Source organism: Meleagris gallopavo, chromosome 12, assembly GCF_000146605.3.
Source record: "Meleagris gallopavo isolate NT-WF06-2002-E0010 breed Aviagen turkey brand Nicholas breeding stock chromosome 12, Turkey_5.1, whole genome shotgun sequence".
NCBI classification, from domain to species: domain Eukaryota; kingdom Metazoa; phylum Chordata; class Aves; order Galliformes; family Phasianidae; genus Meleagris; species Meleagris gallopavo.
This window is the reverse complement of record NC_015022.2, coordinates 10,709,362-10,735,300: the sequence shown is the minus strand read 5'-3', so window position 1 is coordinate 10,735,300 and position 25,939 is coordinate 10,709,362. Positions and strand designations below refer to the sequence as shown.

General features: G+C 38.3%; 1 protein-coding gene across 4 annotated transcripts in view; it reads right to left on the bottom strand.

Moving 5' to 3' along the window:
• The window catches only part of ADAMTSL3 (ADAMTS like 3), a 187,963-nt gene that overhangs the window by 153,716 nt on the left and 8,308 nt on the right, over positions 1–25,939 (bottom strand). For 3 of the 4 annotated variants that reach the window (XM_031555318.1, XM_019619471.2, XM_019619472.2), the window contains exon 3: positions 24,974–25,068. In XM_031555318.1, the coding sequence (XP_031411178.1) occupies positions 24,974–25,068 (95 nt within the window). The remainder of the gene's footprint in view (positions 1–24,973; positions 25,069–25,939) is intronic. The other variant, XM_010717457.3, reaches the window with a different exon arrangement.

Sequence of the window (25,939 nt, the reverse complement as noted above, 5' to 3'; positions counted from 1 at the left end):
CTGCCCCAGGGAACTAATATACAAGCTAAGTAGCAGTTCAATTTAATGGATTTTCAAGGACTCCAGTACAAAAAAAAGTTAAACAGAGCACAACACTCCAGTCTCATCACCACATCAAGTGCATCAGAATGTAATTTCACATCAACAGCTCAAAGCCTCAGACCTTGTGAGAGCAATCAATGTAAATGAATAAATATCTAGTAAGATTCAGATGAGCTTTTGTTATGGTCAAGATTTAAAACAAAAACAAAAAACCCTACACACCAGCTTCTTAATGCTAGATGCTTTGAAATATGAGGCCTTGGAAGTGATCAGGCCAATTATTTAAAATAGTAATTAAACTAAGATGCCAACATTTCAAACCAGAATTAAGATACTAAGCATCATTCTTTCCTCAAAAAAAAAAAAGAAAAGAAAAAGAAAAACACTTGGCAAAGCAGCTAAACTGATGAAAATCAAACAGTTCTTCATAGAAGAATCCTCCAGAATTCTGGATATGGCAGCCAAGTTTCATCAAGGAAGTCACAACTGAGACCAGACAACCTGAGTGCTGAACCAGAAGAACTTTCAGAGACAGAACTCAGGTGTGTGACTCAACAGCTCTTTTCACAGCAGTTCACATTCAGGTCTGCTGAAGGTAGACTTCAGATTGCCCCAATTTAAGACCAAATCAAAAGATATTTTTACTCTTATCTCTCATTCTAGACTTGTCTAGAACATGTAGAGATCGGCTAAGGAAAACAATCCTGTAACTTGAAGATGCATTCAAAGATAAGCAAAAATTCATAGGCATAGTACTTCATCTACCTATTTGTGACATAATAAAACATTGTCAGTAGGCAAACTGCATGTTAAAATTTCATCAACAGCTTGAGAAATGTCTACTATTAAAAAGGGACTTTAAGCTATACGTACAATTATATTCACAGATGCAAAAGAGAAATTGTACACATCATTTCTGATGCTCAAATCAAGCCCACTCTGCACCCATTCAGCACTAGGAGTTATTCCCAACTTGAATACATTCAAGATCACATTCTCACATAGAAAATAGTCCTCAGCCAAAACCTTTTCAGTGCTGTCTGTACTATTTTAACACCAACAAGAGGATATTGGAGACTTTTTTTTTTTTTTTTATTTATTTTTTAATTAAGGCACTATGTTTCAGTTCTTCCAGAAAGCTATTTCTACCAAAATTTCTCTAGATTAAGGGAAAAGATATTTTCCTCAGCGGAACTTAGGCTGCAGACTGAGAACACTGTATTTTGAAAGCCTCTTTGTGTACCTTTTAAATTTTGTACTAGTGATTAAGCTTTTGAATATTTATCAACAATTACTTATGTTTTCTCTCACTGTGGTCTGGCTAAGAGATTAAACTTTCCATTGAAAGGTTGCAGTAGTATTTAGCCAAAATCTGATTTACTTTCAAAACCCAACTTATATATGAACTTTGCTTCATATTTCTTCTGGAAATACAAACCCTAGAGTTTTCCTTTCTCCAATGAAGCGCCTTTTAAGCTGCTTAGGCAGACTGTATTCTTTCTGAAGGGTCGAAGGGCTCAAAATTTGCTTTTGAAAGATTCACACTGGGAGAACAAAGTTGTTCCCAGTTGTATCAGTGGCAAAGCTCCCACCAACAGCCTTACAGAACCAAGGCCTAAAAGTACATATATCTACAGCAGGACTACACCTCTTGTAATATTACACCTACTATTAAGCCTGTGAATAACGTTACTCAGTGCTACCCAGTTTTACGTAAAAGAAAAGCCATCATGAAAATACAGCACTCTTAGACAAGATGAACCTGACACAGTTCATTCCCAATTATTGTCAGAGAGTCAGTGAGTGTGGATCAGACTCTGCTTTCAAAATATGCAATGCCTCATTATATCCTGAGCCTTTAATTTAGTCTTTGGGGAAACGGGTACAACAATATTTAGAGCCAGTTTGAAAGCAATTTTATAGCATATGGATAAAACATATACCAAGAAGTCTGGATATTAAGGGTACAATTACCAGTGAGAATAGAATTACATACAAAAAGCGTATGTCAAGTCTGTTCTTAAAAACAAGAAAAAAGGCTCACAAAGATATGGATTTACCACGAGGAAAGAGGAAATTAGGTGCCAAAAAGAATAAGAAAGTAATTTTAATCCCTGTCCCCTGATTCCCTGCTGCAGCGGTGACACAATTTATAAGCTCAGCACAGTATGACTCTACATTTCATCTCCTTAAGGATGCTGAGAAACTGCACTGGACATGTCAGGAGCATCACACTGAGAGGCTGCCAGCAGTGTGGTGAGCAGGGGCTGTACCTGCTATGGAGGGAAGGCAATTCATCCTTGAGCCTGTACCTCCCGAAGACATAATATGACTAATCTTATCGGTTTTGTTTCTTCGCTTGTTTACTGGTTCAGCAACTTATCTTAAAAGTGTTGGATTATAACATAAAATGTTAATAGCTTTGAATGGTAAAGAAAGAATCCACTTGTCCATTGGTTGGGGGTTGTTCCTTTAAAGGGCCAAGAGAGTAGATAAGCAGGTGTTTTCATTTCATTTTTTATACTTTTCTTAGGTGGAAGATGCAAAAATCCTTTTGATAGAACAGAATTTGATAGAACAGACTTTTATGCCTAAAAATGGTGAAAGTGAAGATATCTTGTAAAAAAAAAAAATCTAGAAGTGAGAAAACACTATTTTGTTAATTCACCTTCTTGAAGTTCTTCAAGCAAGACAGATGTAGGTAACTGAAGGCTCTAGAACAGTCATTATCCCTTCTTTCACCATATGTTCAACTCTATCCAAACCAATCCTACTTTTTATTCTTTATTAACCTAATAATTGGCAAAATTCTTGTCATAAATCATATGCTTTCAGCATTATTGAAGTACATTCATATGGAGCTCTCATTCATTCACTGAAAGTTTCTAAGGGTCTTACAGTCTCATAGGAAAAGAAATACGTTACAAAAATACTGTTAGTATTTTTGCAAGGAAATTATGATAACCTTATTATTTATAGTAATATATATACTATTTGTAGTATTGACAAAGCTTTATTATAACTTCTTTTATCATGACCACTATGTGGTGAGAGAGCTTTTTTCTTGCTCAGGTGTGATGTTTCTACAAAGGTAATGGACTCCATTGCAGGAAACAGACAACCTTGGTTGTTCTATGGAGATGACTGCATTCTGCCCATGTGTCTCCTTCAGTCACACACTGAAGGAGACTGGAACATAATCCTTGAGGAATAGCAGACTTATTTACAAAAGGCAAGAAAAGAAGATAATTTAGGTTATGTAGGATCACTGTCAGAGGGAGTGGAATCACAAAGCAACACGTGCTGATTGAAGATACTCATATTGTTTAGGGATCAAAGAACAAAACAAAATGAGAAATGATTTAATGCATTCCCTTCACTGAGCAGCAGGAGATTCTATCATGGAGGGCAAGAAAGACTCAATAGCTTTGGCCAACCATCTACTGCAGACATTAGTAATAACAATACTAACAATAGTAATAACACCAGAGAATAATGATTGTGGGCCATATAGGCCAAAGAGCCAGGAGCAAGCTATATACTGCAAATGCCTCATCCTCTACCAGTGAAATACAGCACTAAACAACAGAGCAAGTAATCTGACAGATTATTTTCTTTTCATCTCCTCATCCAGTATAATAGCAACCTTAATAGTGCTAAAGACAGGGTGTAAGAAAGATACAGATGTTCATAGGTAACCAAGAGGTGGACCTAAATGGGAAGACAACATAAATCAAGAATTTGGTAAAACTTTACCACACTGCTCTGTGAGCAGCTCTGCACAGCACTTGCAAAATATCCCCTTGTTTTCATTTCACTACAGTGATACACATACACAGACATGAATATAAGGTTCAGAATTTAGGGAGCTGTATCTGAGATCGACATGGTCAACCCGTCCACATGCAGGTTTAAACACATTGAGGAAAGCAAGGCAGGTGGCCAGCAGTTCAAGTTTTTATATGCAAGCAAAACGGGACCCAGCACATTGTCACATACTGGAATAAGGTAACTGTAATCAGATAGATAGGCTATTGGTGAGAGAAAGTAGGATAAAAACTTCACACAATACTTTGTTCATCTGCAGGATATTATACCTAGTGAGAAAATCTGCTTAGTTCTTCTATGCTCTGGTGTTATAACGTTATTCATCAAGAGATCTCATATTACTCAAAGTTGTCACTATCCACCTTTTACAATGACTGTTCTCAGGAGAGTCTGGCTAAGTATGACATTGCACTCCTGACTCAGATTTTCCTGATTCTTTTTAATTTAAATTATAACCTTAATGTTATTAATGTTATGTTATGTTGGTGTGATTATTTGTATTTAATTTCCTTTAGAGTTTTTCTTTAATAGCGATATAATTTGAACTGACACAGTAACATGCTTTTCATATACTTCAGTTGAAATTGTGCCTAAGGGCAGTGAAATTCTCATCCATACACTGCATAAGGAAAAGAACTCTGGCGCTCAGAAGCCAAACACCTGCTAGAACTAGTGGCAGATCCAGATTTTTAAGAGAATTCCTGTTGCATAATGAAAGCACAAAGAAGGGAAATGTGTGGGGCAGTGGAATGGTATTAAAACCACAGCACTTAAGTGAAAAAAAAAATAATCCTAAGCCACATTGTACTTCTGTCATTGAAGATTGTGGCATTAAATAAAGACGTTCACAAATGCAAATATAAAGAGAGGCTTTCGTGATGTGGGACAGGCTGAGCAGTGACTCCTTAATGCGTCACCAGGCTTTGCCACACCTTGCACAGCTAATGACAGGGAGCTCTCTCCCTGCCCTGTCTCAGTACATCTGCTTCTGATTCAGGTGGCAGAGGAAAATTGGCAAGTAACCCAGACCAAAAAAAGCCTGCCTTAGCACTAACAATTTTTCATCATTGCATACTGCTCATGCAGTGTTGTCATTAGCAACAGCATGGTGCTTGTTATGAATTAAATTAGAGAGATGCAGCATATGAATTTGCTCTGCTACTGTAAAAGACTACAAATTCTCATAACAGAAACAGACCTAGAAACAAGAGCAAACTCACTGCCACAAAGAACTGGAATACTTGGTGAAAATCAAATAGGCCAAAATTGAAGTACAACTAAAAGAGCATGCTAAGTAAATCATTTTGACAGATTAAGAAGATAGAAAGATTTTTTTAAAAAAATCAATATCTATCACCATCTCAATGAATAAGACTGTCAGAGTCTCTTAAATAACATATAATTAAGTATAATCCAGGTAACCGAAAAAAAATTGAACTTTATTAATAAGATAGTGAGGTTCCTCTCCAGAGGCAAATCATTTTACTGCAGGATAAATATATTAAATATATTAAATACATAAATACATAAAATACCCTTCTAAGAAAAAGAATATACTAAGCATACAACAAAGGTCACTCAGCTCTTACTGATCAGCAGTGTTTGCTGACCTCCTTCAGTGACTTCCAAAAAATAAATACACATAGATAAGACTGTGTAAGGGCTTGTGCACATCCAGATTAAAAGAGTGAAATCTCTCAAGTAAACGCAGAACAATCTCAGTGGCGCCAGAACTCCTCCAGCACGTTCCAAGAGCACCAACACGACCTCCTGCAAAGCACTGCCATAGAGCTGGGTGGGTGAGGAAATTGTATTGTATATATTGTACAGTACTATACTGTACTGTCCTTTACATCAGAAATGCTTTTCTCCCTTTCCTTCAATCAGGATGGGAAAGGACAGTTCATGTGGTGTGTAGTGGCCAAACACTTATAAACACACTGCTGGTACTGCCAACTCATGGGAGAACAGCGCCTATGCTGATGCTGTCTTTTACCTACCTTGATTCAGAGGAGTACTGAGAGCCCTGCAATCATCTTGCCAATAGATCTTCAGATGTCCCAGAATTCCAGTTGAAAAGAGACCACCCTGAATAAAAGTGTAAATAATCAAACTGCTTCTCCTCTGTTACTTCTAATAGATGAATCCTTTCTCACCTGAAAGAAATTAGACTGTAGAGAACGCCCCAGCCAGATGTTCACTCTCAGGCCAACATGATTTAGAGCAGCTAACCACATGAACGTGCCTAACACATGAAGAGGAAAATGATTTTTCCACCATTAGTTTTCCACCACTTCTGATAATTTTGGTGATATTAACCCAATTCTTCATCTACCTTTCTTTCCCTGTTGCAGTAAGTACCTTTGCAGGGTTTATGGACTAAGCAGCCCAGCACATTGACTCGGCCAGGCACATTTTCACAATAAGGAAGCAGTTAAATGGTCATGGCTTGGCTGTAGGAATGTTGGTTTAAGGCTATTAATAAGGCACGTGAGGTGAATGCCTTTCAGCCAAGCGCCCTCCACATGCGCACACCTGTTTCAGCAGGAATTTAAAGAGAAATTCCCAAAAGAAACTGTTCACAGCACGCAGTCTCTAAGTATCAAATGCATTTTGCAAACACTCCAGAGCTTTCGAGCTTTTTGTTCTTACCGTCAGTAAAGCTCAATGACACATCAGCCATCAGGCAAAGCATACAACTTCCTAGTAGAACTTCTTTAATCCCTAAGACATCATTATCTTAATAGCGTCTCTGTTCTTGTCATCTATCACTGAGTTCTTTACCATAGAATTCCAGGCTCTTTGTCATCCCCACCAAACCTTTTGCTGTTGAAATGCTTTCCCTGACTCTCGCCCACTATTCAAATGCTGCAATTCACTTTCTTCAACCATATTTCCATGCTGTTCCATATTTAACTTACTCAGCTTCACACTTACTTCTCAGCTGAACTCTACTCCCTCAGTCTAGTGAGGCCAAATGTTACCCTCATCCATTCCTTTTCTCATTTTCTCTTTATCTTTTCGAGGATGGGAAGAAGTTGTGCTCCAAGTGTACTTTGTCTTCTGTTTTCTCTTGCCAGTGAAAGCATCTCAAGCAGGGCAAGGCTTTAATTGCATATTGTATTGAGTCATACACGCTGTCCAGCATTAACAAAGGAAAGGCAGACTGGAACAAAGTCAACGCATGAATGAAAAGCAAACAATGTAACAAAAGAAGCAGAAGCTCCCCAAAAAAACAGTCTCCAAATATGAAAAGACTAAGTATGAAAGACGACCTACCATTGATCTCAAGATAGTCCCCTTCTGGGTCACAATTCTTCTGCTAACGTTAACTGGCAGTATTTTATGTTTACACTTCCTAATAAGCCACTACTTTGATAACTGTGCTTTAGTGCCAGGAAAAAAACCAGCAACTGAAAGCTCACATGACAGGCACTGCAGTCATCTGTTCACAGACAACCGTTAAGACTGATGGTCATTAGTTTAATGATTCTTTTTTCTTCTTCTAAACGATGTGGACAGTAATGCTGGAGGACTGATATGGTGGAGGGGAAAGGGCTCTTACCGAGGTGAGAAAAGATAAACACAGATTCGCTCCTGGGAAGAATAGAATAAATCCTCTAAATGAAGTGGAATTGCTGAAATGTTAAAAGACACAGCTGAGCAAGTCAGACAAAATGAAAACAGAAATGGCTAATTCAGAATAGGATGCTTGCCTTAATCAGAATAGTTTAAACACTATGACTTTATCACTCATCTTCCATGACCAGTAAGTAAATTTCATTAAGCAGTTTTAAAATAATCCAGAGGATAAGAGAAAGACGTTCAATAACCATGAAAACAAACAAACAAAAAAAAAAGAAGAATAGATAATACTGAATACCAAAGGCAACACATTGACTAGTATTTTGGAATCAAATGAAAAGTACGAAACTCTCTTAAATGCACTCCATTTTGTTGTTTTAAATATTTTAAGCACTACATGCCTTCACTATGACTGATCTCACTAACAGTCTTAACCTTCTTACTTTCTGTATTTTGAGTGTAATTGGTAGCAAGATCATGTGAAAATAGGTATCACATTGAAAGATGGGGCATGTGATTAAACTCTTAGTGATCCATCTTGTATTCTCATCTCAGCAGCTGATGTTGAGTGAATTGCTTCACTATGTGTACATTACTCTGGGAACTTGGCTACCACATCCACAATATGTGATTTGCCAATACATACCACCTGCATACTGAGGGGAACGGAAGACCTTCCTGTGGAAGAATATCTTCCCATCCTGTGTGGGTGTGCAGGAGCAGATGTGTACGTACAACGGATAGCTCCCAAGACACATGAATTGAGACATGTCATAAGTCAAACACTGTTTTCCAATAACGATTATCTTTCTACAGGAAATTTAACAGAATAATTTTACTCCTTCAGAATACCACACTGAAGCTTATGATGGCATAACAGATGGCTGGCAAGATAAACTCTCTTTTCTAGCAGTTTGAAGAGCCTAACTGCAGGATTGATCACTTCTCAGAGTGCACTTAGTTACTGGCATTTCATTGGATTTACTAGCACCTCAAAAATTGGAGGCAACTGAATATTAAGTGAAGGCTCTAGTCAAGCTGTTGAAAAGCTCTACTACCATGACCAATCCAGGAAAAGTTCTGGAGGGATTGACCTTCACAGTTGCTGCTGGTATGATTAAGTCTCTGTTAATGCATCTGTCCCACACACAAAATGAGAAATTAGCTCTGGCATACACAACTTGTGGGCTAGTGTTTCAGCCTCCAATGTTTCAGCAATTCAGTTGTAAACATTACTATTTTTCCTCAGAAGTAGGAGCTCATGTGTAAACAGCTTTTCAAAAGCAGATTTATTGAATTTACCAGAGTACACATAATCTTGGTTTGTCCACTTGACCTTGTCTTCTGAAAGGCTGCCATGCCTCTTACAGGACAAGAGATACTCAGCTCACTGCTTTTAAAAACAAGGGCAAATGCAGAGTTCTTAATACATGCCTGACTTCTATAACCAACAGTGCAAACCCGTCTATTCTTACATATCCAGCAGCTTCTCTTTCACTGCTACCATTTGCACATAACGTTAAACTAAATTCTTGACAGCATAGTTTAATTTTAAAGATTTACAGAAGGGCACTATTCCTACAAAATATTTTTCAACTATTCCTGAGCAGTTTTGGATGGATCTGAGGCAATAACCTCCTCTGAATTCTCTTATCCACAGTCAGCTCTTAGTTTGCCAGTACAAGCTAATGTGAGCTAGGAGGCCAGCCCTAACAGTTCAATATCTAAAGCTTTAGCATGGTTCCAGATTCTCATATGTTTGTCTTCAGCATTCTAAAACTTTTAAAAATACAGACAGAATCCAAGAACAATGGACTGTGTGAAGACAAGTAAATTCTTCTGCCTTTATATTTAATTGCAGAGGATTCCTTTTGCCCTATGTATCTATTACTTCTTTTCAGGCTGAAAACATCTATGACACTAAAAACTACTGAAGCAAGAATCTAGACTTAATGAATTTGCAAACAATGATATGGAATACTGTGCTCTAGAGTCAACTTATGTGTTCTTATTCTGCATATTTATACATCTCCTCACATTCTCCATTGCTTTACAAATTGTAGACAGTGAGCTAGTTCACCCACAGTTCCACCATGCTAAAGCTAACTATGGCAGTAATTCAGTTGTTTTCATTTGCAGTCTTTAAAAGGCCTGGCTTCCTCTGCATTCTATACAGAGTAAAATGTTATTATTTGAAACTTAAACAGCATCCATTTCAAATAATGAGACCCGAACATAAATCTTAACCTGTGTATTTCTGCGCAACTTTGGCTGTACTTGGAATTATCAGTCCAGAACATCTTTATTTCAGAGCCCAGTTATTTTTGCCAAGATATTCTTTTATCCTGATTATAGTGAATAAAGCCAGTGTGCTGGCCTGACTCAGGGTGTAATTCTGTGCCTTTATGGAAGCTTTTTATAGCTCCTAGAAGGAAGACTGAAGGGAATCCTACACATCCACACGAGGTCTGAAATTTGTTGCTATCTTGTAGAAAACAGTATGAAAATGGTTGAATGACTTTGTTTCTTCCCTATGCTTTTCTTCTTACTGATGCATGCAGCTACTTCCTTCATGTTATATGAATCTATACCACAGAATCACAGAATTGTAGGGGTTGGAAGGGACCTCTAGAGATCATCGAGACCAACCCCCCTGCCAAAGCAGGTTCCCTACACCAGGTCGCGCAGGTAGGCATCCAGGTGAGATTTGAATAACTCCAGAGGAGGAGACTCCACAACCCCCCTGGGCAGCCTGTTGCATTGCTCCGTCGCCCTCACCGTAAGGAAGTTCTTACGCACATTCGTGCAAAACTTCCTATGCTGTAGCTTATGTCCGTTTCCCCTCGTCCTGTCTCCACGTACCACTGAAAAGAGACTGGCCTCTCCGCTATGGCCGCCACACCTCAGATATTTATAAACCTGGATCAGGTCCCCTCTCAGTCGTCTTTTCTCAAGGCTAAACAGATGCTACTCCATCTTTAATAAACAAGGGTCTGACTGCAAGTTGTTCTATTAAAAATAGAACCAGTTTCTTTTAAAAAACAAAACAAAACACACAATTCCCTACCTAAAGTAAATCCTCAAAGATGACACTACAAACATTAAATGGAAGTATGGGGCAATAATAAAATCTAAAGGTCAAAATGCCTATGCCAAGAAAATTTGATGTCATCTCTGAATCTCAAAATATGCTAAAACCATTCATGATAGCCAGTCAGAAACAAGGAATCATTCTGATTTGTCTTAAAGCTGTAAGGATCCAAACCAATCACTAGCATTTCAGATTAATCAAACACCTCATGCAGACTGAGAAAACACAAGGCTGCACTACTCCTGTTTTTGCTCCTTCCGCCATGAGTAAAAACTTGATACCTATTTTAAAGCAATGAATCCCATTCTGCTGTTTCCTGGGAGGCAGGGAGCTGGCAGAGAATAGAGAACCTTTCTCCCAGTTCTTCACCAGGTATAAATATCACATTAAAAATTTCCACTAATATAACAGGAAGCCTTCCACTTAAATCCTCAAGTCTGCTGTGAGTGAACAAATAGAAAAACAGAGTGCCCCGCTTAAGTAAATATTCATCTAGCACTACTGCTAATATTTTTTCTCCCCTCACGTATACGAAGAACAGCCAAACTTGTACTATTTTCAGAATAATAGTCAAGGAACAAAGGAAGTTATGTACAGCGCTTTTTAAGCACAGGAAAATTACAGAAACCAAGATCATCCTTGGTTGAGAAGTATTTTAAAGACATTAATAGAATAAACCCTTCTCTGTAAATCTCTTCTTATAATTTCCTTTAGTAAAAGATAACAACATATTGGATTTAAGTCCATATATAACATATCAAATGTTCTTTTTTAAACAGAGGATCTATTCATAGCAGCTTGTATTTGCAACATATGCAGCAAATTATACTATTAAACACTTAATCCTAATAAAGTTTAAATTTCACCCCTCACAATAAAGCTTACACAAATCTTGCTATACTTGAAATAGGATTCCAGGAATAAACATTAAAAGTTGTAGGTAGCTAAAGTGACAGGAGTGATTGAACATTTGAGATGTAAAGTTAGATGTTTAGATCTACGTGTTCTCGTGAAACATTAAGAATAATTATTAAAAAAAAAAATGGGGAGGAAAAAAAAAGGGGGAGGAGAGGGGAGCCCAATTAGCCAAGGTTTTAGATTTTCAATTTACAAAATATAGGAAAAATAACAGATGGTCTGGAGTCCCATGAGCCAGTTTACACACCTCTGAGAACTCTGAGCTTGTACATGCCCTCTGCATGGAGGCCAAGAATAGACTGGTCTCCCTGAGAGCCCTTCACTCTTCAGCACCTCCCACAAGAGCTGAGCACAGCACCAGCCCCAGACTATTCAGAATGAAATGTCCACTGCAACAGAGATGCGCAGGTAGTAACAGCTCATGTCCACAGCACAGTTTGCTATGGCAGCCTCGAAATAGAGGAACGGATGTAAAAGCGAAGACACAAACCTGAGTACAAATCTCTCCACAAAGACTGTTCAGTTTCTGAAAGGTTTCTGAAAGGAAGACCCATTAAAAATCACACATGTCCAACCAACCTAGATTTCATATGAACTCTAGCACTCCCTGTGTCAGATTCCAGAGTGTCTGACCTCTCTAAAGTTAATTATGCAGTTCTGAATAGGATTTTCTTCTATCTAAGCTACTTTAAACAGCCAGTTCCAACACACAAAACAAATCAAACAAGTGGCCCTCCATACAAGACCAATCGTGCCACTGCAAGCCCCATTTCAGAGCAAGTATTCAGCCTAACAAGCTACAACATCATTAAACACAAAGCATCATTCATCATTTCTCCTTAGCCATGCTCCCAATTAGCCATGTGAGAACATCTGGCTGCATCCACTTTCTCAACTAAAAATAACATCAATGTAAATCACAGTCTATTGTTTTATACAGCAGTTCTCTAACTTACAGAGAAGAATCTATCAGGAACCTGCAGTTCTGATGCAGACAAAAACCACAACCAAATCTCATTTTGCAGGAGAACATTATAAAGACTTAATGCTTTTACCTACACTATGCCTGCATGTGTTTCCACATAATACACTATAGCAACAAGATATATACCTGCTCTACAGCAGTAAGTTGAAGCTTGCAACGCTATATACCACCACCTAAAAAGGGGAAATACATTTTTAGAGGTTTTAAATGCTCTTTTAAAAAATGTTCTAGGTTTTTTTTTCCTGTGGACAAAGAATAATGCATTTATTATTTGACAGGTACTAGCTATAGCCCACTTTTGATTTACTGTAAAGATGCAAGTGTAATTCCTCATAATAATAAAGATATCTAACTCTTGAATCTTTTGATCTTGGGTGTTAAAAACATCACCTGGAGTTATATACTTTTACACAAATATTCCATTAATGGAACAAGGCCTACCCCATATCACTTGGGAATCATGATTGTAAGCTTAGTAAGATGCTTCAGTAGCACAGAATGATTCCACAAAACTTGGAATGGTCTGATATTGAATGGGAAAGAATTAGCAGGTGCAAGGATGTTGTACCAGGGAACTCTCCTCTGAGGAGGCTGGATAGACTTGATGACATGGGTTGCCAACATTCTACAGAGTAAATAACCTTGAAACTCTGGGTAAGTTGAGTTCTGAAGATGGAAGAGACAGGCCAGATCATTACTGAAACGATCTAATTGAATGTTGTCTGTTTTACTGTCAAGATGAAGGGTCAGTGTCATTTATTCATTGCTGCCAGCCTCTCTTCCTAGCTCCCTTCCTTCACAGACCCACATGGAGCTGGAGCTAAGAAGATACAGTAGTGAAAATCCCACAGAGGATTAGTTCTGTGCAATCAAATATGCTTTTCCCACATTTATGCAGTTACTTTTAAGAGCTCTTCACAGTTCTTTTATTCTCATAGTAAGGTTCTCTTCAACCAAGGCAAAGCTGAGAGGTAACAGCAGATCCTAAATGTTAGCTTCAACTACTCCAATCCAGACACATGCACTAACTAGAAATGTTTGTATATTCACTCATGTTTTGTACAAGAAGAATCTTACTTCATGAGTTAAATTTTATTCATAGCTGAAGTCTACATTCAAAATAAGACCAGGTTATTATGGAGGAAAAATCTTATAAAAATTAAAAACTCCCTTTGAAACACATGCTTTCCAGTAAAAGCAGCTAGCAAAATGCAAAACATGGTCAACATTCCAACACCATGATGTCAATTTTCATATGCACAGGCAAAATGCCGCATGCAGAAATCAACTCTCTATCATATCTTCCTTATTTATGATGTGCTTGTGTTTCCCTTTGAGTTCATTACCAGAACTGCACTATGCAGTGGAAAGTGCAACCACTTAACAGGTTCAAAGGAATCTTCTGAATATAATAAGTCTGGCAAAATGCCACGTTGATTTTCAAAAAATGGACTCCCACGTTCTGCTTCAGTTTTTCTTGAAAAAAAATAGTGTGCTTGCTTTAAGGAATAGTTCTGATGTTTCCCTCTGCAGAAGTTCAGAGAAATTCCTGCCAACAGGGTCTGGAACCCCTAATAGAATGCTCTTCAATGGCACACTAGAAACCTGACACACATGCACGCACACACACACACACACACACACACACACACGGGAAATTGCCTCAAATTGTGCAAGGTTTATAAGGAAGAGCAAAATCATCCTTTTATTTTATTTTATTCCAAAGGGACAAATGCAGCCAATTTTCAAGAAAATTCACAACTGCAGACACAGCTTTAAATGCCGTCTGTCCTTTGCAGACGCACAAAGAGACAAAATGATTCACACCACACCACAGGAAGCATGATAACCAACTCATGAGCACTAATGAAATACAGCCCCATTTTTCTTCCTATGGGCAGGTCTTACTCAGGAAAAGCTCCCACTTACGTCTCAGGCAAAGAGCCTAAAGCCTTAACTGGTACTGTTACTCAAATGCAGAATGTCATGTTGTTCAACTAGAAATCCTTGTACAACTATTACAAAATAAGGTCTCTGTTGTGGCACAGTAACCTAATGAAGTCCACAGGGCTCCCCAGGCTGGATTTCATTCCAGGACTGAGGTTTCAGGCAAGTCCTCATACTACACCACTGAATAAATCAGTATGAATTTTTGGCAGACAAGGAATGATGGGACACTCCTATAGTAAAGTTGAAGATGACAAGGTCCTTCCTACAGTGTCCTCATGGGAGGCTTAATGTTTGAAATTATAAAGAAGTCTACAATTCCTACATTTTTCCCATTTCTAAATAGTAGTTTCTATGTGACGTGATAGCTCACAGAGGTCTAAACTCAGCAAGAAAAATAAGCAATTATAAACAAATACATCATTGGTGTTTGCTAAGGACATAATTCAAGGCAGTTCAAAAGATCACAACAAGGCCCATATGTTCTGTTATCCCAGCTACAGCCCTTCTCAAGATGGTTATCTACAGGAAGAAGTTTTCTCCAAAAAAAAGCTTAACGATCCCAGTACATCTTTGTTGCCTTCACAAAACCAAGAAAGCTCTTTTTAAAAAAAATAAGAATTCAACTCATATATAAAAATTAAAAGTATACAGAAACTTTCCCTTTCAAGGTAGTGCTGCTACCTATGACTAGGTAAAGATTTAAAAGGTTGCAAGTTAAGAACAGGTGATGCTAACAGGATGTTTGAAAGGCCCATGAGACTTACAACATTAAGTAAAATGTATTTGCCTACTGATCTAATTGCTTACTAATTTTCAAATCTATTCCCACTGGATAAGTAATGGCATTTTAAGCCTAGCTCCTGGCATTAAAAATACATTTCTAGTTTCCTCTTAGCAGAAGATAAACAGCTGCATGGTAAAAAGCCATACATTAAGATGGCATTCCGTAGGTTTTTGTATGGTTTTAACCAATCTATTGTGTTCCAAGTTTAGCTGAGAGGTAGGAAGGGGAAATGAGAAATACATTTGGGTGCACAATTTCACAGTGGGGTGAAGGCAAGTGCTCACTCATTCAGAGAAAATGTCTGGAATATTTGTGTCTTATGGAAGGACTTATCACATAAGGAAAGTGGAATTTAAGCCAAGAGTTATTTCATAAAATAAGAAAATATTGCTCTATTTATCTTGCACAAGAAACTGATAGTTTGTTTAAAAACAAGAAACTATTGCAGCCATTAGTTACGACTATGTAAATTTAAGTTTTGGAATTTTTAAAAGACAATTTTGAATATGTGCAGAAACAATTCAATTTTTTAACAAAATAAAAATTATACAAGGCAGATGAAGGAGAAACTCAGAATATACCTTTTTTTTTTTTCCCCAAGGCTATGCTTCTAGATATGCTGAAGTTTGGAGAACACATTTCTTTAGTTTCTAAACAATGAGTCACAAGTGACAACAGTAGTAGGTTCAGTAGCTTCCAATTCAGCGACCCTCAAACATAACCCCAAGGAACACTGAGATAGCATAAGAACAGCTGAACTGGCTTGGACTAAGGGCACATACTAGACCATCAGCTTCCAACATTCACTGTAAATAGATGCCCAGAGAAAGACACACACAGAGCAAGCACACAATATACTTTGCTGGAGTAATTTCCTGGACTTGTGTACCTCTCTTTTTAGCCTGACATGATTTGTCTATTTTGTAATAGAGTGGCTCTCCCAAGCACTTGTCCTGTCTTCTTCTGGATTCCTGTATCCTTCTACTCAACAAAACCCCTGGCAAGCAGTACCAAAGACCATGATATAGAGGACAATCTCTGCGTTTTCCTGAAAGCAGTTCCCAGTAATTTCCAGTTATGGCACTCAGTTGTTACACTGGAAGAAACAAGCTACTGGCTGATACCTGCCTAGACTTTCAACTTCATTCAGAAAAGGATCAGAACTGTATACTGTGCTTAAGTGTGGGCACACCAAGAATTAACAGTGAGAACATAACTCTCCTTGTTTTGTGTCTTCCCTTCATAGCACTTCTTAGTGTTGAATTTGCATTTTTGATTACTGACAAGCTCTGAGAGCTAACCCTTGATGAGACATACCTGGGAATCACTGTTCTAGAGGAAAAGTAATGGTACTTTCCAACCATTCAGGAAGTACCTTACATTCATGCAAATAAAACTATATAATCAGGTACATATAGACAGAATCCATTCAGTCTTATCAGTTAGTGTTGTTAGTCAAATCCCTACACAGCGTGCGGCTCATCTCTTCAGAGATGGATGTATCTCCTCTTCAGCTTTCTAACAAAAGTGTTGGTGAGATCAGCTGAAAAAAATCAGTAATCTGCTGGACACGCTGGTAGTTTCCAACCAGAATATCATTTAGTAAGCAGGCAGTACGCAAGACACTACTACAATACTGTTTTTTCCAGCCAACGTTCACGTTAGTCAACCAGGGAGCAGTTTAAAACTATTTGGCGACTCAAGAAAACAAAACACCAAATGAATAATGAGACTTTGAAAACATCTAATGAAAGGAGACTCTCAGGAGAGGAAGCCAAATCATATCTTAGCATACTTTATTTGTTATGTATCCACAGAGAGCAGTGAGCTTGTTTGGCCTTGTGCTTCCACGCCACTGCTTCATCAGCAAGAGGCTGCAGTAGCTGGGATGAAAGGACAACTCCCATTGGAATTGATGTATCTGAGTATATCAGAACCATGACTTGCATTACTGCTTCTTATTTCTCCATGCCATTTGATAGCCTGGTGCACACATACAAGCAAGGAAATGGCAACAACAATCAGAAAAAAAAACAAGTGAAGACATTTTTGGTGCTAGCTCAATTCTTTTTGAATCAGTCAGCTGGAAATAAAGCTGGATTCTGCAGCCTTCTGAAGGGTGCAGAGCAACAAATGCAGCCTGCAAGAAAGCAGTCACCTTCTCCTGGCATTCTGTGGCAGTGCAAGTGTACCCATGTCACCTTCATTCTCAGATACTGAAAGGCAGTAGATCAGGCAGCTAAAGCTCTGTTCTCTACATCTGCATGTTCAGAGAGAATCTCCTCAGTTTCTTCTGCATAAATACATTATAAACGGTACTGTTCTGCTTATATGCACTGACAAGAGACTGCATCCTATAAATTTTAAGCAGCTTAGATTTTTGGCAAAAAAACTGATGGCAAAAAACATTACATAAATACAGAAATACATGTTTCCACATACAAACAAATGCTTTACTTATTTAAAGCTATGAAACAGCATCATTAACCAGTTGGGACCTCCCACCATGACACAAACGACAACAGTTAGCATACAACAACAATCTAGTAATTGCAGTCATAAATGCATTTTTAATATTGTTTCACAATTTATTTGAGCTGACTGCATTCACTGTGTTTCTAGTGGATCCAGAAGCATGACAAACTGACAATTCTTGGAAACCACATTTCTCAAAACAGACTGAGAACGCTGTTTTCATTCCCTCTCCATAATGATGTTAAATCTAATAAATATAAAATTAGAAACAGAAATAACATTGTTCCTAAACAATTTATGTAATATGCCGTCTGGAAGGAATGTATTAAGCCAAAATTTCAGGAACTACACTCCATTTATCAACACTTGATGCTTCTACTTGTACCTCTCAAATTTTAATCAAGTATCCACACGTCCAGGTACTAGAACTCACACACCAGAATCCTATTCTCTCAAAAGAGTTTTGAGGGTGAAAGTTTTGGTTTAACGTTGAAATGTGAAGACAGATGGTTAGCCAGGCTTTTAGAAGTGCCTAAAGCACCTAAGTGCCTGGTTCTGATCATACTAATGGAAATTTAGCCTGTCACTTGTTTTGAAAATCCTTTTAAGCACCTACCAATACAGCTAAGCACTTAACAATATTTACGTTTAACTTACAAAAGCTCGAAGCTTACTGAAAGTCACCAAAATAAAGGCTCCACATCACACAGACCCTTCTGAAACAACAGCCCTATTTGCAACAGATTTAGCACCCTTGTGTAGTTGACAGTCATCATAAAGGTCGCAGAACCACGCTTGCTCTTAGAACATGACTAAGGCAGTTCTGAAAATATAACCCTTAAATCCAAGAGCACTTAACAGCCCACAAGCCTTCATTTAATATCAAGAAAAGTTCTCTTCTTCCAAGAAGGAAAGTCCTTCACAAACTTGCTTACAAACCTAAAGGAATTATTTATCAGTGACAAAGTAAGTACAAAGGTTATTTCAGAACTGCAATGCAACGCAGTTCCCATGTGTGTCTTATTCATGAGAGTAAGCCTTCCTTTTCTAAGATACATGTACAAGTTTAACTATTTCTTCAAGAGATCCACAAATGCAGATGAAGAGCATTCCTGATGTAGCACTGCAGAAGTTGGGAAAGTACATCTCTAATTAAGGCAGTGCAGAAATTTCAAGTCTGTGAACATATTCTGTTCCATTCTAAAACAAGAGAAAACAGATTCTTATTCCAAAACACACAAGAAGGTTGAAAATGCTTTTCAGAATAGAAAACCACGCAGACAAATAAATACTGAGCTTAAAAACTGTAGAACCTTCAAAAGGAAGTTTATCTGATGTTGATCTGCATGCAGAAATCAAGCTAGGGCCAAATCCAGACTGATTAAAGCCTGAATTTTCCTTCCAGCAGCTGTTTGCTTCTTTTCCTACTTCTAGCTGCAAACTCTGTTGTCCCTTTAGAGTTGCCATAGCTATATCCACTGTCCTTCCCAGAACGCTGTTCTCACTGGCAAACTGCGTTTCAAAAACACACCCACACTTTCACCATGCACCAATGGTTTTACAGAGATCCTTCTTAACAAGTATTACTCTGAAATTGTTGAAGTAGAGCAGTGTGGGGCTGTATGTGGCCACAGGAATCTAATTAGCACAGGCTATAAAGTATTTTAATAACACACATTTAACAGTCAAGTGCAGCGTGTGCAACACACTAACATACTCATTCCTAGGGATTTCTCACATAGCCTTACAGTGCAAGCAATGACAGAAGCCCAACTATCAATCTGCTCCCACTATCCCTGTAATTAATATACTTACTAGCCACATTATATTTGATGTTTTGTGAAATCCCAGCTCCTGGATTCAGGTGAGCACACAGGATTTTAAGAAAAGCTTCAAGATTCTGAAGGCTTGATTGAATGCAGATAAAGACAAGCACATAGATCTTTTAGGTTCTAGAAGCAAATAAAAATGACTCCAATTTTAAAAAACATTTTCTTTTGAAGCCAAACTCATTACTTTGGATGGCCAAACCGTGATTTCTAAACAGCTGATAAAAGGGTTCTAATATCAGTACAATCCACCGTGGACATTTTTGGTGCTGTAAAGGCAGAAACAGAATTTGGTGCACTGAAAAATTGCTTCATCAGTGCAGTTTATGCCTGAGTTTGGTAAGGAATATGCAGGATCCAGATGCACCAAGCAGACCTGAATGAGTAATTATAAATGACTAAGTTTTCAAGTATCTGCTAAAAACCAGAGGTCATCCTGGAGCTATTCCTTCACTTCTTAACTACTTTTCCACGGAAAATTCTAGTTTGAGGGCAGTTGTAAAGCATTGTTCTTACACTGAAGCTTCTCTAAAAGCGTTCAGCTTCTGGAACTAGCAGCCTGGAACTTTACATAGAACTGACTTGAGAATCTCAATCCAGATGTCGCAGGGACTTTGTCAGAAACTATCATCAGCAAGCAAAGATACTCGTGTCTGAAGATGCAGGTACAGAATTCTAACTCTGTCTGGACACAGAAACTAAACCACCTTTGTCTTACTGGAATGAATGATTTTGGGCTATACCTCAGGTGAATAACCAAAGCATGATTTTCTCAAGTTGTATCACTGTAGCATCATTAATATTCCCTATGATAAAAAATAGTTACTAAAAATGAAAATAAAGAAAGAAAAGTGACTTTTTCACTGGTATCATCTGGAATTTTGGTCATCTCTCATAGTTGCTTAAGCTTTTAATGAGAGTATATTCTTAGAAGTAAGTATTCAAACATATTTTGTGACTCAAGTCACAAGACAGAATCATCATAATTGTTTGCCAATAGAACTCTTTGGATTGTAAGCAGGGGGCAACTGCAGTTCAGACTCTGACCACCAGTTGAGCAATCATTATTAGTCACAAATTCAAAATGAGTTAGTGAATTTTCTGAGAACGCTGTCACTGAGTTACACACTTGTTAATAAAAATATTTTAAGTCAGAATACTACAGAGTCTCAGAAGTGTTGTTTGTCTGCAGTAGAAGTATTTCAACCTTCAAACAAGGAATAAAACAATTAAAAAAAAACCAAAATTATTGAGGCTGATGGCAAAACTGCACAGAATTGAAAAAAAAAAGAAGAAAAAAGAAAAAAAGAAACTTCTTCAAATTCAGCCCTGGATTTCCAAATTACATCCCAATTATTATTATTATTATAAGTATTTTTAAATCTCCAGTATGTTGAACGGCATATAAGTTAATCTGTTTCCTGGTGTTGATGTGCAACACATTCAGTGACTGTAAAAGAATATTCCAGAGGTTTTTTGCAAAGATGGTCTCTAAATCCTCTATGTCATGTAATGGACATCAGATTTTTGGCCTCAAAAAACTCAACTTAAAGTCATTTGCTATGTTGGTAGTTTTTGGCAGATTGGCTACAGCATAAACATTTCTAATAAGATAATGTTTTCAGTATGTATATCTTTTACATCCAAATCATCATAGATAGTCAGAATAAAATATAGCACAAGTAAGGATTGCAGAATCATAAATCGTGAGAACAACCAACATTTTGTTGGATGTGATCTATGAAACATCCCCTTCCAGAGAAATCCAGAACTAATTCTTCATAAATATCCAGACACAGTGCGTTTGCTATAATTCCTTCCCCAGACCTTAGCAATTCCATGGTCTTCAGAGATGAGATGGACCAACTTACAGAGGGTTTAACTAGTACTCCAGGAACATAAGAAAATACCTGCGTAGTCCAAATTTGAAAATAGCATAAGAGAACAAAGTAAGCCCACGTGCAAAATCTTTGATGATTCATATCTTGTCCACACCGTTCCACTAGCAATCATTTCTTGCTGACATTAACACATTTGTAATAATATCATACATACATTCTTGCATACATTTCATAACATAAAACAGCATCTAACTGAACGGTATAATAAAACATCATCATGAGGTTAAGAAGGGAGTAGGTACCAGGCTGAACACCCTGCCTTTTCAATTGCCAATTGTTGGGCCTCGGGAGCAGTGAAACTGCTTCTGATAAGTTCTTTGCAGTACTAGTCGAAGCATCACTAGGAATATCAATTATATATAGAAAACAGGTGACTCACCCAACTGGTGATGAGAATCTCTAAGTACAGAACACTCCTTCTCAGGAAATAACCTTCATCCAGGAGACATTCTCCGTCTGAAAGCTAGCCCTTAAATGAGCCCAGGGAGGGGTGGACCCTGAATCTGGTCAGGTGGGAAGCACAGGTGGTGGATTGATTGCACCTGTGCTTCATGGGCCAGCCACCCCCTTCACCAGGTGTTCAATCATCAATTCAGGCTGTGACACAGCAGTTCCCCTACACCAGTGTGTGGCCATATCTTCTTGAGAGATTACTTAACAATTTTGGACTTAAATACTTTTGCTTTGTTCACTCTCTACTATTGATAGCTCATCTGCTACCACATGAGAAAAGTAGCCTCTTGCACCAGATTTAGTAGTAAGCACACACGATCAGTTACAGCCCTGAGCAAGGATGTAGTTTGCTAAGGTTCACAAATGCATGTAATCTGCAGAATATAATAACTGCCTTGGAAGTATTCATCATTTAAAACTATAGAAGTAGTGAATTGTTCTGTTCTGCTGACACTGCTGCCTTATTTTTTTTTTTAAGACAGACTCACAGACATCATTTGCTTGGGTCACTATTGGCTTTAGACTGAATTCATTTCCATTCATTTCACTTCTATTGGCAAGGCCAGGAGAAGGAAGCCCTGTGCCTGTAGAAGATCACAGCCAAGGCTAGCTTGCAAGTGATCTCTTCCTGAGTCAAACTTATGCCACTGCTCTTGCTCTCAGGACAGTTTTAACAATTAGCAGCTCAGCAGTGCTCAACAGTAAACAGTTTGCTCGTTAACCTATGCAACGTGCTGGTATAGCCACTAATACACCCTTGAAAAAAGATTTTGTCATGAACTTGAGACACTGTGTGTCCATAAGTTCTGAGGTCAGATTGGAGCCCAGCTAAACACTGTGCTATGCATGTTACCATATTAGTGAGGAATCAGAACAGATCCTACAACCAAAGTTCACTTCCACTTCTCAGTAATAGCTACCTCTTTTTCACAACTTCTCATGTTAAAGTTTTCTTTGCATTACATTTGTACCACATTCCCACCACATTCTTTTTGAATGGTTATTATTTTATACTGTACCTGCCTCAAGCAGGATGAAATTAATCAATTGCACATAAGTGACATGACACGGATTTGTGACCTTGCCCAGCATCCAATTGTTTCTAATTGATTAGCTCCAGACATAAGCACTTTAATAGCCAAAAACAATATAAGTGGAAGCTATGGTACAATATTAGGGTAGAACTGTGTGTGGTCCATATATGGCCTCAAGCAACCAATTAAAGAATTAATGGATATTGAATACAAAAAAAATGTCATGTTTAAATAATATGAGATATCTTTCATGTGACTAAAATTGAGATAAAACACTAAAACATAGGAGGAGAAGGGATTTCTACAAGATTGGAGTTAAGTGTTAATGGCCCAAATATGTCAAATGCCTTAGAATAATTAAAAGGACCATCAAGACAAAAATATTTGACCTGGACTGAAATATTCATAAAATTACTCACAATGGTCTATTGATTACTACAATGTGTTTGGGTAGTTGTTTTATAAGGAGACAAGTGAAGCTATGCCAAACCATTTGTGGAGAGGACGAAACTATGCCTCTACTGGTTCCAGTACTGCAATAAGAAAAATATGAAAGAAAAAACATGAAAGAAATGTATTATAAAAGAAAAAACTGGTCTCCTCAAAACCAAAAGGTCCAAACACAAAGCTGACATTTCCTTTCCCTGTATTTCTATTCTCATCTTACACAGAACTGTTAAGTGAACTTCACATAGTACTTCATTTTATAGTGCTGGCTCTTACAATATCATTCAACTTCTTGCACACAAAAATACAAACAGAACAGGCACAGAAAATCAGTAAATTGTTTGCATTTACATGAGAAGCAAGTGGGAAAAAAGAGACCCTCTGTTGTCCTATCTGCCTGGACACACACTACATGCACTATTTAACTGCCCAGTTACTAAAGAACGCAATAGCTTTCCCTTTATGACAAGTCCTTTACTCAGGTAAACCAGTTTACTTTCAAAGCTAGCTATATTGCTCCTGTGAGCAACCATAGCGTGGTACAGGAGGTGCTCATCAACAAGTAACTGCCAAACAACTCATTGCACACACTGCACCAGTGCTGTAAGTGAGTAGCACAGCTTGATCCCACTGCCTTGTACTTCAGAGTCCATCATACATGATCATAGCTTGCTGAGCTGGCCAGTAGTACCTCCTCATTTCTTCACATTCCTTTTGAATTTACTTGTGCCTGCTGTATCAGCCTTTGATTCAAAAGTATTTGGGATGTATGTTTAAATAATGACCAGCACACTGTGCTCCAGTTTGACCCCTCCATTTTTCAGCATTGCAGTAGTACAAACAGTACACAATGATAAAATCACATCAATGATTTTCTACACAGCCAAGAGTTAAGTTGTAAAACCAACCACGATATTTTAAAAACTGATACTATTTATTTCAAAAATATTCTCCAGTTCATTTAATTATCATTTTCTAAGTACTTCTTGATTCTGGAGCACGTAAGACAGAATAACCCTTGAAACGTTCTGTACTGTGGGAACTATCACTATGGGGGATGACAGACTAACAACATCTCTGCCGCACGCCAGCACACCATATTTCTTGAAATACTCACTTCTTGGAACTGATTAGGCTCATATGTCAGGCAATAGATCAGTTGGCAGCTACAGCTTTCCTCCATGGTTCCTGTATTCCTTGAACACTTGAAGGAAAGACCTTTTTGGACCTTCCTCCTCCCAAGATACTCACTGACTTCCAAGTGCTTTACATGTTTCTTCTACACAGGTATTTATATAACCCTTGTCACTTACAGTATCTTAACGTTTATCAGGTGCTAAATCTCCTGTGGGCAAAGGGCAGCTGTGTTGCCTTGAGAGACCCCAGGCATTACACATCTGGCAAGATCTCCCTTTGGTCCCCACATAGTTGAGTCAGGTACAATATTACTACAAAGAGAGAAAGTATGAATTTCCCAGATGGATGTCTTTAAAATTAACTTCAGTGACAGGAAAACCTCGATCCCATTCTCACTGGAAACTTTTTATTTACAATGCAGATATTTCAGCAGCGTTGTTTAAATGATATTATTTGAAAGTCTGCAGCAAGATCACCTAAAAAATAGCAAGCACAGCAACAAGTCATCACCTACCTGGAGATGAGCACAGATAGCAATAGCAAGCCAAATGACCTCCCAGAAGAGCCCTGCACCGTTAGGGCTGGCCATCCTCCTGCCTCGGAACTCTGCTGAGAGAGATTGTTTCAAGTTACAAACAAAACCAAGTGGGCTGCGCCAGGATTTCAATGACTAAAGCAAACTAGGCAAAGGGACAGAACCAGCGTTTGGAAGAAATGCAATACAAACATCGGCGTTTGTGCTGGCCAGCGGAGCAGACTAGCAGCGCATGCCATGAGCACAGCCTGCAGGGTGATGTAGTTCCGATTAGGGAACAGAAGCAGGGTGGAGACGAGGGAAGGTTTGGGGAAGCAGGCAACAGGGGGCGAGTTTGATCGGCTCCTGCATGCGAGTCAATGCATCGAATCGGTCCCTCCCGTCTGGACCTTTCACTTTCACCCATGCAGCGCCGAGAGCCCAGCCCTGGGGCCTCTGCAGTAATACGTACTGCCTTTGAAAGTTCTGATCACAGCAGCCCCGATACAGAGAAGAAAATGACCTAGTATAAAGACCCTCATCATTTGCGGGCCAACACTTAACTGCTAGGCACTTTTATTAAAAGCTTCAATTTAAAACCTTTAACAAGAAAAAAATAAAACATGCAACAATGCTGATAATTCTTAGCACTTATTCTTGCCTCAGCCTATTCATTACCACCGTTATAAAACAGTGCAAGTTCCACACACCCCTAACACATGCACACAGACAGCCCTCCCTCCCCTCGCCCTCCACCCCTATTTTTTACGAGGATCCACAGTGAATGCAGATCTTTCCCTCAAAACCAAAATCAGACACATCCTTTCTAAAATATCAGATGTCCCAAAAGAAAAGCAGCTACACGAACAACCCTTGCACCTGTCGACTAAACATAATTAAGATATACAGAAATAAGTGTTTAATAGAGAGGAGAGGAGAGGAGAGGAGAGGAGAGGAGAGGAGAGG